Raw genomic sequence first — 15,186 nt, 5'->3', positions numbered from 1 at the left:
CTCTTGCCATCACCACCATCCTGATCACCATCTCCTTTCCCTCAGACCCCAGGAGATAGCTCAAGAGCCTTTGGATAGCCATGCTTCCAACCCAGTGTCCTCAGCCACTATCCTGGGAAGCAGCCCCTGTGGAGATGCTGCCTGGCCCTGGGTTCTTTGGATGCTGCAACTGAAGCTACTGAACATGTGAGAAAAGAGAGTCCTTACTCCCAAAGTCCTTGATGCTTTCAAAAAGTTTAACATCAGAAACTGATATATCAGTGGAAATGACATCAATGGAGACATTACCATTGGTTTTGCCATATACCCTAAGGACCAAGGGACCTTTCCATCTGACTTGCAGCTGAAGCCTTCCTTTTCTATATACTGGACAGTACTATTTCTATTCCCCAGTCCTTAGCACGCTGCTTTGCGTATAACAAGCACTTAATAAATGCCTTTTCATTCATTGAGAGGTAAAGACTGTTGGCCATAGTCACACAGCTAGTAAGTATAATGCCTGAGATTTGAATCCTAGACTCCTGATCCCAAGTTGAATATTGGTCACAGCCCTATGCCTATCCTTGTAGGCTGCCTAACTGTAAACATGGGCCAGAAAAATAGCTCCAGGAAACAGGAGCCAGAAGAAGCGACTTCTCACGGCCAAGAGTCTCATTTCCAACCTTGGCTCCAAGTCCATCTTTCTGAACTTATAGGTCTGTGAGTCAACTTGAGTTTGCGTTAGGCAACCAAAACCCTCGTGTGGTTCGGGTGATGTGATGAAAAGAGCCTCAGGGCTCTGGAATAGCCAAAGACCTGGGTTCAAATCCTGGTTGGGCCAGTTACTGGTTGTATGACCTTGGGCAAGCCACTTCCTTGTCCTGAGCCTGTAGTAACCTGGCAATGTCCAAGCTCCTTTTGTCACCACTGAAGATCTCGTCCAGCTCTCAAGTCCCTGAGCTCCTGGAGAGAGAATGGACTCTGAGTCACACCTGACAGCCCTTGTAACCTTTGGCATTTCCTCTCTTTCCCCTTTGTTCTGTGTCAATGCCCTTCATAAGGTGTAAATAATTAGCTAAGCTAAATACCAGGCTCTGGAGTGAATGACTCCCGTGTTACCTGGGCATGGGTTACCCAGGGGCCAAGGAGCACGTGCTGTCTGGGAGTGTACTTTAACTTCTTACTTCAATGTCCGCTTCCCCCACCACACCATAAACTCTCTGAGGCCAGGGACCAGAGAGACCCCAGTACCCGGCACAGGGCCCCAACTCATCCAGGCACTTAATGGACATTCCCTGTTAATGGGGATGATGCCAATGATGATTAATGGCAGGGGAAATAAAATGAGCCTTGGCATGAAATCCTGGCTCTGGAAAGTATTTCCAAGTTTTGTGACCTGAGGCAAGACACATCTGTAAAACAAGGATCATAAGATCATGGGGTCAGAGATTAGAGTTGAAAGGGGCCTCTTTTAACAGAAAAGGAATTGGCATCGAGAGAGGTTAAATAACTTAGCCAGGGTCACACAGGTAACAGGTGGCAGAAGAGATAACAATATTTACGTTATAGACCTCACTGGAGCGTTGTTTTTTGTACAGTAACAACATTTAGCAGATGTTGAAATGCGATACAAATACGTTCTCTGTCATTTTATGAAATTGTCTACTTACAAACCTAGTGTAAATAATTTGTACTTAATAATTTAATTTAACAATGAATAACATTTAATTGTATGTAATATCATAATTAATTAACTTTTTTCAAAAATAACTTCGAAAGAGACCCATCTTTGAAATATACATGTTCTCCCACTGATTGCGTGTGCTTGTGATTCTTAAATTATCACAGTCCCCAAAGATTCAAAGCTGCATCTCACAGACCCAGAGAACTATAGATGTGGGGATGACAGACGATGCAAAGGTAGAAACATCCAGCCTTGGCACTGGATTGGATGTGGGATGGTGAGAGAGAATGATGTGTTAAGGATGATTCCTAGGTTGCAGAGGTTTGGGAGTATGGCATCCCAAGAATGCCAAGGCAGGGTCACCTGGAATGAATTCACACACTCAAGCCTTCTCTTAGTCAAGTGGCAAAAAGTTTATTGTAATGCTTTAGCAAAAGTAGGCATGGGGCCTTAAGGGAACTTGTGAGAGACTGAAGATGGTGCTGGGGTTTATATGGAAAAGAGGAATGGGAAAGTAATGCCAGGGATACTAATTAGGTAATCTAAGGGGTCCAGGTATCTTTAGGAGTTATGGATGGAAAAGTGTAGGGAGTATGCCCGACATTAAGGGAGTTGTCAGAGGCATGAACCTTGGGAATCTGGAGCTAAGAGGGAGAGAGAGTCCTTGGGCCAGCCAGGGACAAAAATCCTTGGGCCAGGCATCCCTGTATCTGCTCTGATAAGAGAATTGTCTGCAACAAGAACATATTTTCACACAGGACAGGGGCCTACTGAGAAATTGGGAGGCATCCAGAGACATGACCTTAGGGGTGGGGCCCGAGCACCCCATCAAGAGGATGATGGTATGCTCAACAGTAAGAGGGGAAACAGATCATTAGAAAAGGAGGCAGGCCAAACATGGTGGGGAGATTGAGGAAAGATGACAGATGGTGTGTACTGGCACCCACAAAATGTAAAGAGACCCAGAAGAAGGCCTTCCATTTGTCAGAGAAATCTTCTGCGGTGTCTCTATAAAAGAGAGGGAAGGAAGCACATTGGATGAGAAGTGGGTGTGTTATGCTTTGCACCAAGGGGAATGGTCACATGGATGAAATCATGGCCCCATGAAGTATTAAAGTAGCAGTGTAAGAATCGTCAGCTTATTATCAGCAATGGTGATAGGAAGAATAGTATGGCTCTCTTCTAGAAGTCAAGGATTGGAAGGAAATGACAAGCCAAGCTGGAATGATGGAAGTGAGCACCATGTTTGAGAGCCACTGGACTAGAGGAATGAGAGCTCTTCACTTGGGCATTCCTGGTAATTGGTGTTGTTTTGGGGGGTGGGAAGCGAGTCATTCTACTTCCAGGATGCTTGTTTTCTATCCTGTTCTTACTTTGGAATGTCCCTGTATACAGCAGTTAACCCAAATCATTGAATCACTGAGTGTCAGAACTGGATGAGATCATAGGGTTATAGCTCTAGACCTGGAAGGTGTGTTGAAAACCAACTAGTCAAACTGCCTCATTTTACAGGGGAGGAAACTAAGGCCCAAAGAGGGGAAGCCACTTGCCCAAGTGGCCCACAGCAGGTGGCAGGACCTCAAAGGAGTTTGGAGCTAGCCCTAGCCGGCCCTTAGGGTCTGAAATGTGAGGTCAACCTGCATCCCTGGAGGGCTCTTATGACTGCGCCAGCTAGCTATTCCAATAATGACCTCAGGGTCTTTGTTCCCACTCCCCCCCTAGCTCTCCTTCTCCCTGTGTCTACTGTATTTGGTCCAGTCATGCCCCCAATGACCACAGGCACCAGAAGGGGCTTATTCTAAGATACTTTTCCCTACAGAAAAAAGAGTTGAGCTGAGGCTCAAGACTATATGTGGGGCAAGGAAGGATAATTTCCCTTTTGGGGGATATTAACATGGTGGGATATACAGCTTCTAGTTGTCTAGTACCTACTTCTATTTCACATCAAGCTAATCTATGAGTAACTAACTCTCTTTATGTCCCCCTCCCTGATTTTATGGTCATTTAACAGTTCTAAATCTAATAGTTCAATTCACCAACCACCTAAATATTAAGTGCCTATATTGTCTTAGAATCTGGGTTTGTGAAAGGGACTTTGGAAGAGACCTTAGAGGACATTCATCTACTTCAGTGGCACAAAAATCACATATTAACATTATCTATGTGCTGTTGTATTATTTTTGTTAATTATTTCCCAATTACATTTTAATCTAGTTCAGACTCTACTTGGGAGTGTTGTAGGCTGAGATGTGGCCAGAGCTGTCTGCATGTCTGACACTTTTGACCCGGTCATCTTACAGATGAGGAAACTGAGGCACAGTGAGATTAAACAAGTTGCCTAAGGTCACACAGGTACTAAGTAGAGGAGTCAGGATTCCAACCCAGGTCTTTTGACTCCAAATTCAACACTCTTTCCACTGTACCATAAAACAACATGAACATAAGTATCTTTGTCTTCACCAGACTTGTGATTTCACCAGGGCAGAAACTTTCCAGATGAGGAAACTCCCTTCATCAATGTAAGTCAGAACTTTCTGTGCAACTTAAGAGTCTTAGAGAACTGCCCCTAGAGCATCAAGAGGTTAAATGACTTTTCCAAGGTCACACATCCAGGATGTGTCAGAGATGGATCTTGAACCCAGGTCTTCCCAATTTTGAGACTCATTCTTTAGCCATTACCCCTGGATGGGAAGGAGTGGGGGGGGGGAGGGAGAAGTACAACAAATAATTATAGTACAAGGAAAGTTGAGAAGGAAGAAAGCACTAAGAGGGGTGAGATTAAGGAAGGATTCATCTGGGGAGGGAACCTTCACTGAATCTCATATAAATATTTTATAAATGAAGTAACAAGACATCAGAATTAACATCAGAACAGGAACTGGAACCCAGATCTCTTGCCTGGGTGTGTGTAGCCTAGAGAAGACTCAGGGGGCACATGCTGTCTTCATGTATGTGAAGGACTGTTATGGAAGAGACAGAACCGGGGCAATGAGTGGAGCCAGCAGAGTCCAGTTTGGGCTTAATGTCAGGAACAACGAAAAACATCCCAATGAGAGCTGCCTTCAAGTAGAATGGACTGCCCTGAAAGATGGTGGGTTTGCCCACCATGGGGATCTTTCAGCTGAGCTCCACGGCCACTTGACTGCTATGTTCCAGCTATGAGTTGGACTAGTTGGCCACTTTCAAAATCGGTGGTTTGATGACACCCAGTCCAGCACTCTTTCAGCCAAATTATTGGAATACAGCCTTCTGTGACATGGTCAAGGCTCATTCTGAGGTTGCTAGCCTTTCTGAGCACCAGTCTACGTCTCATGGCACAATTTGTACAGCTGAACGAGAATGGAGCCCTTTGGTCTTTTCCAGACATACTGGCCCCAAGATCACTTGTATCAGGTGGTAGGCCTCTGGGACTAGTCAGACATGAAACAAGATGGCATAGAGTAGGGCTATGGGCTTCAGACAGGTACTACCCCGCCTTTTCTTCCCTGTCCTGTTGGTTGCTCAGGAAACTGGCCTGCCATGTTGGTTATAAGGGGAAAAACTTCATGGATTTGCATTCAGAGTGGGGAACGAGCCAGTGTGGAGCAGTAGAAGTTCTATATTTGTAATCTGAGGACCTGTGTTCAAATACTGACTCTTCCACTTAATAGTCATATGACCTTGTGTAAATCTCTGAGCCCCACTCTCCTCATGTATAAGCAGGGAAGGAGTCTTGAATGAGCTCTAAGGTCTAACTAAATGCTCTAAGTCTAGGATACTATGATCCCTCCCATTTCCTGGGCCAGACCCAAGCACAGGGCATACCAGGAAGACCTCTGCTTCTCTTCCCCTCACTAACATGACCCCACCAGATGGAACCAGCTCCTACCATCTTGCCACCAGACTGCCCCACAGAAGCTCCACCCAACCACTAGACCATGCCCTCATCTTCTTCCTTAGAGCATGAATTTCCCACCTCAGGACAAACATCCAGTCACCTGGTTCTAGTTATAGCTCTGACTGCAATTCAAGGCTCAACCTGGAACCCAGAGCATCAGCATACGTGAGCACCTGCTTACTCTAAAGCAAACTGTTCTAGGTTGAATATCTTGTGTGTTAATGTTTCATTTTTTTTTTTACTTTGGCCTTGAGGAAGTAAAAGTTTTCCTTCTCTCAACCAGGCTAAACCCTAAACACCAAGGCACCCTGGATTCAGAGACAAAGGACCTGGGTTCAAGTCCTGTCTTTGTTTATTTCACCTCTCTAGGCCTCAGTTCCCTCCTTTATAAATGGAGGGCAATAGTATTTGCACTGTCTCCTTCATAGGGCTGTGGTGGGCACTAGGGTTCTGTGGTTATTATTAAGAGAGAAATTAGGGAAGGTGTGCACTAATTCCAAGATGGGATGGAGGAGCAGAATGAGTCCTCTGGGAAAAGAAGCCATGGGTTTTCTAGCTCCCCGCCCCGAAACCTACCATTAATTTAGGGGAGTGGTTTTGTGAGTGACCGCCTTCACTGATCCAGTGGGGACTTGGGAATGTCCCTCATCATAATTCCCTGTGGGGAAGTCCCTCCTTTCTCTTTCTCTAAATCATGGCAATCCCAGAGACCTTCCCCGTCTGCTTCCTCAGAACACACTTTGACTAATGTGGGCAAAGAACCCTCCTTGTCCAGGTTTGAAACTAATCCAATGCCAACTGTTGCAAACCAAGGCCAAGGAGCCATTGGCCAGAAGAGGAGGAAGGTTTCTGATCCTGTCCAAACCTAGAAACCAGGGACTGAGAGGCTAACAGTTGCCCTCTTGGGCCCTGCTGGGGCCAAAATGCAAACTGAGATTCTTCTCTAAGCAGTGTCCCAGAAACCACCAGAGCCACTGGTCCGTTGAGTACAAAGGCCAGGTCGCTCCCCACTCCCTGCTGCTGGATTGACCACCAGCCTGGGCAGCAACTTGCCAATCATCTGGCTGGTCATGATGAGTGGGGGCCAAGAGCAGAATTGAGCTTAGCAAGAGATGGGCTGGGATGTAAGGAGTGCTGAGAAGGGACTTAGTGGCCTGCAAAGTGCCAACACTTTAGTGCAAATGACATTATCCTAGTCAGAGAGCCCCTGGCCAGGGTCCCTATGAAAGGAAGGGAAAGAGGGGGGTTAGAAATAGGGAAAGGACACAGGAAAGGGAGGCAGGGGCCAAAAAACACACATTTCCCCAACTTCCCAATTTGGCTCAGGGCTGGGCATCAAGGCCTCCCAAGCTGGGGAGTCAGGCTGTCTTTCCAGCCTCTTTTTGGGACAGGTTCCTCTCTAACCATTCTCCAGGTGTCCCAGGAAGGGCACGTCGCCCACCTCCGTCCTACCACCAGGCAGGGGAGATTCAGCCACTGCAGGAGATGGAAAGAATGAAGAGGATACCAATTAGAAAACAGAGTATCATTCCATGTAATTAAACAGCTTTCTGGAAATGGGTCTTTTTTTTTCTTCCTGTCTGGCAGTTTTGCTTAGTCTCAGCTCTCACTAACAAGGCTGACTCGCTTTTCTGCCTCTGGGCTGTCTGTATACAAGCTCAGGCTGCCAAGTAGAGACCTCAGGAAGCCTCTGGAGCCAGGGGATAGAGGGAATGGGCCTGCTCTCTGCTACAGAGCAGAGCAGGGCCAGGACCTGGCCTGTGCTTCAGCACCCCTCAATTACCAGAAAAACAACTAGACTCAGCAAATGCTTTGCAAGGTTACAGGGAGGGCCTGGACCTGTGATTTCATTGGTATAAAGGACTCTTGGAGGAGGAAATTCCCTTTACGAAGGCAGGTTGGCAAATTCTCAGCAACTTGGAGACTTAGGGAGCTGCCTAGATAGGAACTCAGGTGGGAGCTACCAGCTGCTGGTGGCTCATCCCTGCCTGGCTCTGCCACGCTCCCTCTCAGATAGCAGTCTCCCTCTCCTACTATTGTGGGCTCTTCACTCACAGGCTCTGAGGTCCCAGGGGATGTTTCTCCCCCATAGTGTGGCCTCTTGAGTTCCTTCTCTGTACGAGGCCATGTGTCCTGTAGACCAAGCTCTCCTCTCAACCTAAAAAAACTGAAATGAGGGCACTGGTAGTTCCTGTGATGCAGAACTGCTAGGTACAACTCTGCAGAGGAGGCAAGTCAGAACAAACAAGGGGGAATGTGATCCAGAACATGGCAGTGGCCATTCTGGGAGGGGATAGGGGAACAGAGGGGCCTTCTCTGTGAGGAAACAGGGTCTGTCTATTGGAAAAAGGGGAAGCCCAGCCCTGGGGGGAGGGGTTTCTCAGTTTGTGAAAACATGAATCTGTGGACTCTGGACCTCTGGATGCCAAAACGGTATCAATGACTACTCTCATGGCACAAACCTAGAGCTGTAAGGAACCAAAGAGGCCTCTGAGTTCAAGCTCCTCATTTTATTAGTTGAGGAAACTGAGGCCCAGAGAGGGGAAGTGATTGCTCCAGGTCCCAGAGGTAATAAGTAGCACAACAAGTCTCTTTGAGACAAAAATGCACTTTATGAATTATAGTAGTAAATTATGCTAAAATACATTTTCACAGTATTTTACGAAAAAAATAAAACCCTAACTATAGGATTTAGAACTGTCTGGGATCTTAGAGGTCATCTCTTTTATTATACAGAGGAGGAAACTTAACATCCAGAGATGTTGTCACTAACTTGGGCAAGGCCACACAGGCAGTGAAATCTAATACTTTTGCCACAAGACTGCACTGGCTTCGAAGAACCAAAACTTTGACTTGAAAATTCACTTGCCCCCAAGATCCTCTGAAATCCCACTTGGACCAAGATTCCTTGGTTCTTGGAATAGGAGGTTCCACTCTAGAGACTCAGTGGTGAGCAGAATGAGTTGTCTCATTGACCCTCAAATGTGAAAAACACAATCGATTGACATGTCGTCCCATTTTCAAATTCTGTCATGTTCAGATCTGGATTTGGGGCTCAGGAACCCAAAGTCAAGCTGCCTTCCCTTGTGCCAGAGGTCTTTCTTCTTATGCCAGAGACCATTACTATAGAGAAAGAGTTCTACTTATACCCTGCCAACCTGAAGAAGCTCCCAGTGGGCCAAGAAAGAGAACCCCAAATAAATGGAAGATGAAACTGGAACAGCTGGCAAGTGGAAAGCCCCTTGATGGTTATTATCTCACTTGTGAAATAGTTGCTATTTAGTATTATTGTTATTAAGGCTATTTTGCAGATGAGGAAACTGAGGTTAATAATGCTAATAATAATACTTAGCACTGATTCTGCTCTGGAGCATTGATAGAGTGCTCTAAGGTTTGCAAAGCACTTTATCACCATCATCTTCTTCAGCCTCACAATGATCCTTGGTGGAAGGTGTTACTGTTTTGCTCATCAGAGAGGGGGACATGCCCATAGTTGCACAGCTAGGAAGTGTCAGAGGAGCAAGTTCAAGGCTCTCCCAACTCCAGGCCGGTCCACTTTTTTAAGAGGAAACTGGGCCAGGTTGTAGAAGGCCTCAAGAGCCATGCTAAGTAAGGAATGATACAAGATTGATATGCAGGGGAATATTATAAGTTGTGGGAAAAATACATAAGAGTCAGGAACCCTGGATACCTGCAAGCTTTGCCACCTACTGACTACAGGATCATTTGCCATCTTTGGGGCCTCAGTTTCCTCATCTGTAAAATAAGAAGGCTGGACTGGATGACCTCAAAGAGCCCTTGTAGCTCTAAACATTCTGTGGTTTCAAAATCCCATGAGGAAGGAGGTTCAAAGGGAAGGCGATAGCTATAATCATACTTTCCTTCTTGTTTGGATTGTTCTGCTTAAAGTGCCTTTTCCATTCTAACATTCCTCCCAGCCGTTTCACTTAGGAGCTCTCTTCCCCCTCAGACCCTCATACAGTACTTTGCACCTTTCCCATTTACTTACTATGCAATTTTGTGTATTAGCGTTATCTGCATTTGTGACTTAGCCCCTCAAAAGACTACTTCAGAGTCAAGTGAGGGTAGTGACTATGCCATGGCTAAACTTTGGCTCTTCCCCAGTGCCATGCATAGTGCTCTCTGCACCACAAATCATGGTACACAAATGTCATGGAATATTACTGTGCCATAAGAAACAACAAAGATGAGGGATTCGGAGAAGCATCAAGAGACTTATATGAACTGATGCAGAACAAAGTAAGCAGCCTCAAGCAAACAGCAGACACAGTGACTACAATAATGTAAATGTGGAGAGTATAACAAAACTGAATGTTATATAAATAAAATGATAAAATTTGGTGCCAGAAAAGAGATGAGAAGATGAACCTCCCTTTTTTCATTCCGAAGCGGAGGACTATGTATGCAGAATACTGTAGAAACTGTCGGACATCATCAATACGTCTGTTGGTTTTGCTAAACTGGGCTTGTTAGGTAGGGGTAGTGATGAATGTGATGAAAAACAAAAGAATCCATAAATCCATAAAAAAAATTTAAAGAAAAGGCCCCATAAATGTCTCATGCTTGGATTCCTTTCTATTTCATTTGATTTTTCAATGATATTTATTGAGTTCAGATTCCTATATCTCAAATAATCTCCTGTGCTGTCCATAAAACCTAGCCTTCAGGTGCTTTACATAGTCTTTCTGGATGATAAGCATATATAATATTCATGTGTGTATTTGTCCAGTCTTATGATTTCATTAGTATAGGGAAATCTTGGTATGGAATTGCCCTCCAGTGATGCAGATGGGGATCTCTGCTATAGTTGCCTAGGGCCACTGAGAGGTTAAATGACTTGCCCAGAGTCACATAGCCAGGATGGGTGAGAGATAGATTTTGAACCTACGTCTTCCGGACTCCAAGGAAGTAATCTTCTCCTATGTCATAAATACATATTTCTTTTTTGAAAGGCATGGAAAGTAGCATATCAGCTAGTAATAGCTAATGCAGAGATAGACTTTAGGGTTGCAAAGGATACACCTTACATGCATCATCTCATTTGAGCCTCATGGCAACCCTATGGGGCTGGTCCTGTAAGTGTGTTATCCCCATTTAACAGATGAGGAAACTGTAACTCAGAGAGGGACTTGCCTCAGAGAGGGACTCAGAGAAATGTCCAGGGTTACACCTGGGGAAGTGTTAAGGGTGGGAATCAAACCTGAGTGTGGCCCTGCTCTTTACCCACACTGCCTCTTGTGTTCTCAGACTGTGTTTGCTTTTCATATGCCTCCTACCTCACTGGGCTGTCACAATGTTTTGTAAGCTCTCAAGCTATGGAAATGGGAGCCATCATCTCATCATCATCATTGTCGTCATCGTCGTCATCTCCTTCTTCTTCTTCTTCTTCTTCTTCTTCTTCTTCTTCTTCTTCTTCTTCTTCTTCTTCTTCTTCATTAAGATCTTGTAGGAGGCCCCAGGCTTCCCAGACAGACCTTCTTCACTCTTCTCAAGAGGTAGGGGGTAGGAATGGGGCTTGCTTTGCCTTTTCCAGAAGCTAGGGGTTCCCCTAGGGGCATAGCTGGGACAGGCTGTTCCAATGGGATCAATGATCCCTCCTGGGCTATGAAGCCAAAACAGTGGTCAGGGTTCATGTTTATAAAGTGGCAGTATGGCACTTTTGACCTCACAAGTTAGGGGCAAAACAAAGATCTCTAAGCTCCCAAATTTGGATGAGTTAACATGTGAGTTAATTATAGGATAAAAAGTTATAATTCATTTCCAGAATATAACACAAATATCATATGTATTGTTGAGCATCTGTGATTTTGATCAAAGGAGACTGAGATCTATCTATAAAATAGTAGGTTATTCTCAGAGAATATTGCCCAGGGGTCAGAGAAGGCAACTGACTTGCCCATTGTGACAAAGTATCAACATTAGGATTTGAACCCAGGTCTTCCTATCTCAAAGGCCAGCCCTTGGTCAACTTTGGGAAAGGCTGCCTTTCCCACCAATACAGTACTGCACTTTAACCCTATGTTTGGTAGAGTAACTAGATCATTGTGCTGCACTTGAATACAAACAGCCTCATGGCCTAATGTGGTAGAATACAGTTTTTGAAATAATTCTGATGTAAAAGAAAATCGTTCTGCTAGTGGTACAACCACCCTCTGTGGACTCTTGAATGTTGACATGAATGATAAGCCATTGAACAATGGCTATTGTCAGCACAAAGGTTACAGAGAGTTGACGGGCAATGTAATGAGTTGTCAAGCCAACTCTGGTGATAGGAAGAGTACTGTGCCCTGAATGGGAGCCAACACTTGGATCTACATACACCCACATGGACGGGCTAGGACATAACCGGGAAGACACCAACATGCGTGTGGTTGCCGTAGTTTCCCTGGTCAGGGTGCCAAAAAGTTGTCTTAATCTCCGGGCTTTCAGTCAGTGCAAGTGTTCAGATTTCAACATAGTCCCGACCCCACCGTTGAGGCATGGCTGCCTGCATAATTTTTGTTATGGAGTTGGATGCTGTCTTGCAAATCTTGTCTGGACAGCCGCCTCCGAAACTCATTGGTGGTGAAGTAGTAGATGACTGGATCCAGGCAGGAATTCAGACTTGCCAGGCACAAGGCCACCGAGTGGAATATCAAAATCACCTTCTGGGCCCTGCAGCTTTGGATTTTGTTGGCTTTGACCAGGAAATCTAAAGGAAAGCTGAAATGATAAGGTGCAAAGCAAATCAAGAAAACTGCTGCACAGGTTAAGATCATTTTCAAAGCCTTCTTCTTCTCCCCTAGGTCCTGGGACACTGGGTACTTCTCCTTTAGTGATAATACCGTCTTCCAGGAACAGTAGAGAACAATGATAAGAGGGGTGATGAAGCCCACAAGCTCCCCCACTGTCACCATGACAATGGACTGTGCCAAATTCACATTCCTGGTGGGCAGATCCACAAAGCACTTGGTTTGGTTGCTAGCCTTCTCATGATTGATCCGAAGAAAGGGGAAAAGGAGGCAGGCAAGGCAGATGCTGAGCCAACCAGCTACACTGATGTACAGATCACATTTCCTCTTGCAGTCAGTGAAGCGGAAGGGGTACATGAGGAACCAGAACCGCCGCACACTAATGCACACCAAGAAATAGATACTGGCATACATGTTCACATACTTCAAGTAGAAGCAAAACATGCAGAGGCCTTCCCCAAAAGGCCAGTTGTGATTCAGGTAGTAAAAGATCCTCAAAGGTAGGGAGAGAACTTGTAATAAGTCTGCGATGGCCAAATTGATCATGAAGATCACAGCCCGCTTGGTCTCTTTCATATAGCCATAGAAAACCCATAGAGCTAGTATGTTTCCTATGAGACCAGGCACCAGGATGACTGTGTACGTGACCATATAAATAAAGTACCGAGAATCTGTGTTGGCTATATCTGCTGGGGTACATGAATTGTTACTACTCATGTTTCTCTCTAGAGACTCCCTCTGGTCAACGCCTAAGTCCACTGCCAACTGCAGAGCTTTTTCAGTGACAGATAATGGATGGGCTGGGAAATCTAAAGGCATAGAATAATGTTCTCCTTTCATTGCCTCTGCTTGAGCCCCTGTACATGATTTGGGCGCCTTTCATAGAATTATGTGGACATTTGCCTTGGATTAGCATTCAGTATTCATGGATATGAAAGTGTAGTCTGTATGAGCCACTGACAAACATGTAGGAGTTTCCCTTCTTGCTGTTATGGTGGCAAGTCCTTCTGGGACATTATAACTTTTGGTTGCCTCTTTGGAGGATCCTGAATGTATCATGTAAACACTCCTCCAAGCCCCACATGGTGACAGATATCTCTTGGCAGGTATTATCATGTGCTATGGTGGTGGGATGCTGTCTTAGGACTCTCTGGGAGACCCCCAAGTTTCTGAAAAAATTGAGTTGTTTGTGACCATGCTGGAGCAAAATACCATAGGGGATACTGGTTTGGGGAAGTGGGAGAAGGGTCTGTCCATCATACTTCAGGGAAAATTAACTTGTCCAGGTCATTTCCATGGAAACTTTCAGGCTTGGAACCAGGAGTAATGAGCAGAACTGCAAGGAAAAGAGAAAACAAAACAAAACATTGAACCATTGTGAGGGGCATTTTGGGAAGAAGACAAGGTTTCTGCAAGGGAACACAGGTGAATTGTACAATATTAGAACTGGATGGGACCAATCCACTAATTCTATAAATGAGAGACCTGAAATTCCTAGAGGGCAAATGATTTTCCCAAGGTCACACAGTGAGCAAGTCACATAGCTAGGACTAGAACCCAGCCCTCCAAACTCCCAATTCAGTGTTCTTTTCATTTCCTCAATCTTCTTTGGTTCTTTGTTCAAAATATCACCTTCTAGAACCCTTCCTCCCTGGTGGCCCAGGCCCTCCTTACTGCATTCCTGCATTGCCTTTAAGTCTTTCCCCTCCCAAAGGGCAGAGCTTCCATCTAGATATTCCCACTAAAAGTAGTTCCTGCTTAATCCATCAAGCCCTCTGCCTGGCCCTCTTGTGCCTAAATTACGCCAATTGAACTTTCTCTCCCACTATTCCACACATTCCCACTTTAGCTCCTGCTGGTTCTGAAACAGGTTCTACCATTCACTAAACACATTTATTAAGCACCTACTAAGTGAGAAGTACTGTGCTGGGCACCAGAGACAGAGACATTCACCTTGTTCATTCTTGCCTCTTTATCTTTGCTCATGCTCTGCCCTACCCCCAATTTCCTTCCACATTCATTCTTCTTTGTGGCATTCTCAGCTACAGTCCCCCCATCAGATCCCTGTTCTGTGATTATATGTTTATCCTTTCTGGCTTCATTCACCTTTCTCAGTCCCATCCCCTCCACCCTATTCCTCACCACCCCACCAGGAGCCCCCATCCCTTACATCCTTCTCTTGTACCAGATTGTGTATGTGACCCATCTCCCTTACTTTCCCCCATTTAAATAGTTTTTGGAAAATAAAGTGCCAACTCTAAGGGATGTGTGTACTGATGGGTAAGGCTGGCAACAAGAAAAGATTGGAAAGGTTTATGGGCAACAAACAGTTGCAAGATGGGGAAAAACAAAGGACTTCGGTTGTTTTGCCTTTATCTTGAACTGGTGTGATAGCGTCAAGGATCGGAGGGCTTTCAAAACAGGCCCTGATCTGGCTACAGAGACCTGAGGAGTGAAGTTTGAAACGAATAAGCTTGAAGTGAGAAGGAGAGAGCCACAATCTCTCCTCCCCAACCCCCAGACAAAGGGGACAGGATTTTGGGAGGAAGAAGGGCTCTTTACCCAGATATCTTACCAAGACACTGTGGACTCATCATTCCTCATTCACAGGTTTCTGATTTGCTTTCCCCCTTTGAATGAAACATTTCCACTTCCCCTTGACATTGTAAAGTGTGTGCTTGCAAGGAGAGGGAAGGTCACTGTATCCTGGGGATACCATGCACATACTGTCCCAAGTTTCCTGGGTGAGGGGCTAGGAAGTAATAGTGAGAGAATTCCCCAAAGTGAACATGGACCCTTCCGTCCAGGAGAGAAGTTGTACTGTAAGGGCCACATGTGAGAGCTGGTTGCTTCTCCTTAGGAGATCTGCTGCCTCCCCACCCTCCTGGCAAACC

General features: G+C 45.4%; 1 protein-coding gene across 1 annotated transcript in view; it reads right to left on the bottom strand.

The window, feature by feature from the left end:
• Nucleotides 1-2,052: 2,052 nt before the first annotated feature.
• The window catches only part of GPR174 (G protein-coupled receptor 174), a 46,930-nt gene continuing 33,796 nt past the window's right edge, over nt 2,053-15,186 (bottom strand). The window contains exon 3 of the mRNA XM_072627141.1: nt 2,053-13,628. Coding sequence (XP_072483242.1) covers nt 12,011-13,132 — 1,122 coding nt within the window. The 5' untranslated portion in view covers nt 13,133-13,628 and the 3' untranslated portion in view covers nt 2,053-12,010. The remainder of the gene's footprint in view (nt 13,629-15,186) is intronic.

Source organism: Notamacropus eugenii, chromosome X (assembly GCF_028372415.1).
Source record: "Notamacropus eugenii isolate mMacEug1 chromosome X, mMacEug1.pri_v2, whole genome shotgun sequence".
NCBI classification, from domain to species: domain Eukaryota; kingdom Metazoa; phylum Chordata; class Mammalia; order Diprotodontia; family Macropodidae; genus Notamacropus; species Notamacropus eugenii.
This window is presented reverse-complemented; position numbering and strand designations above follow the sequence as displayed.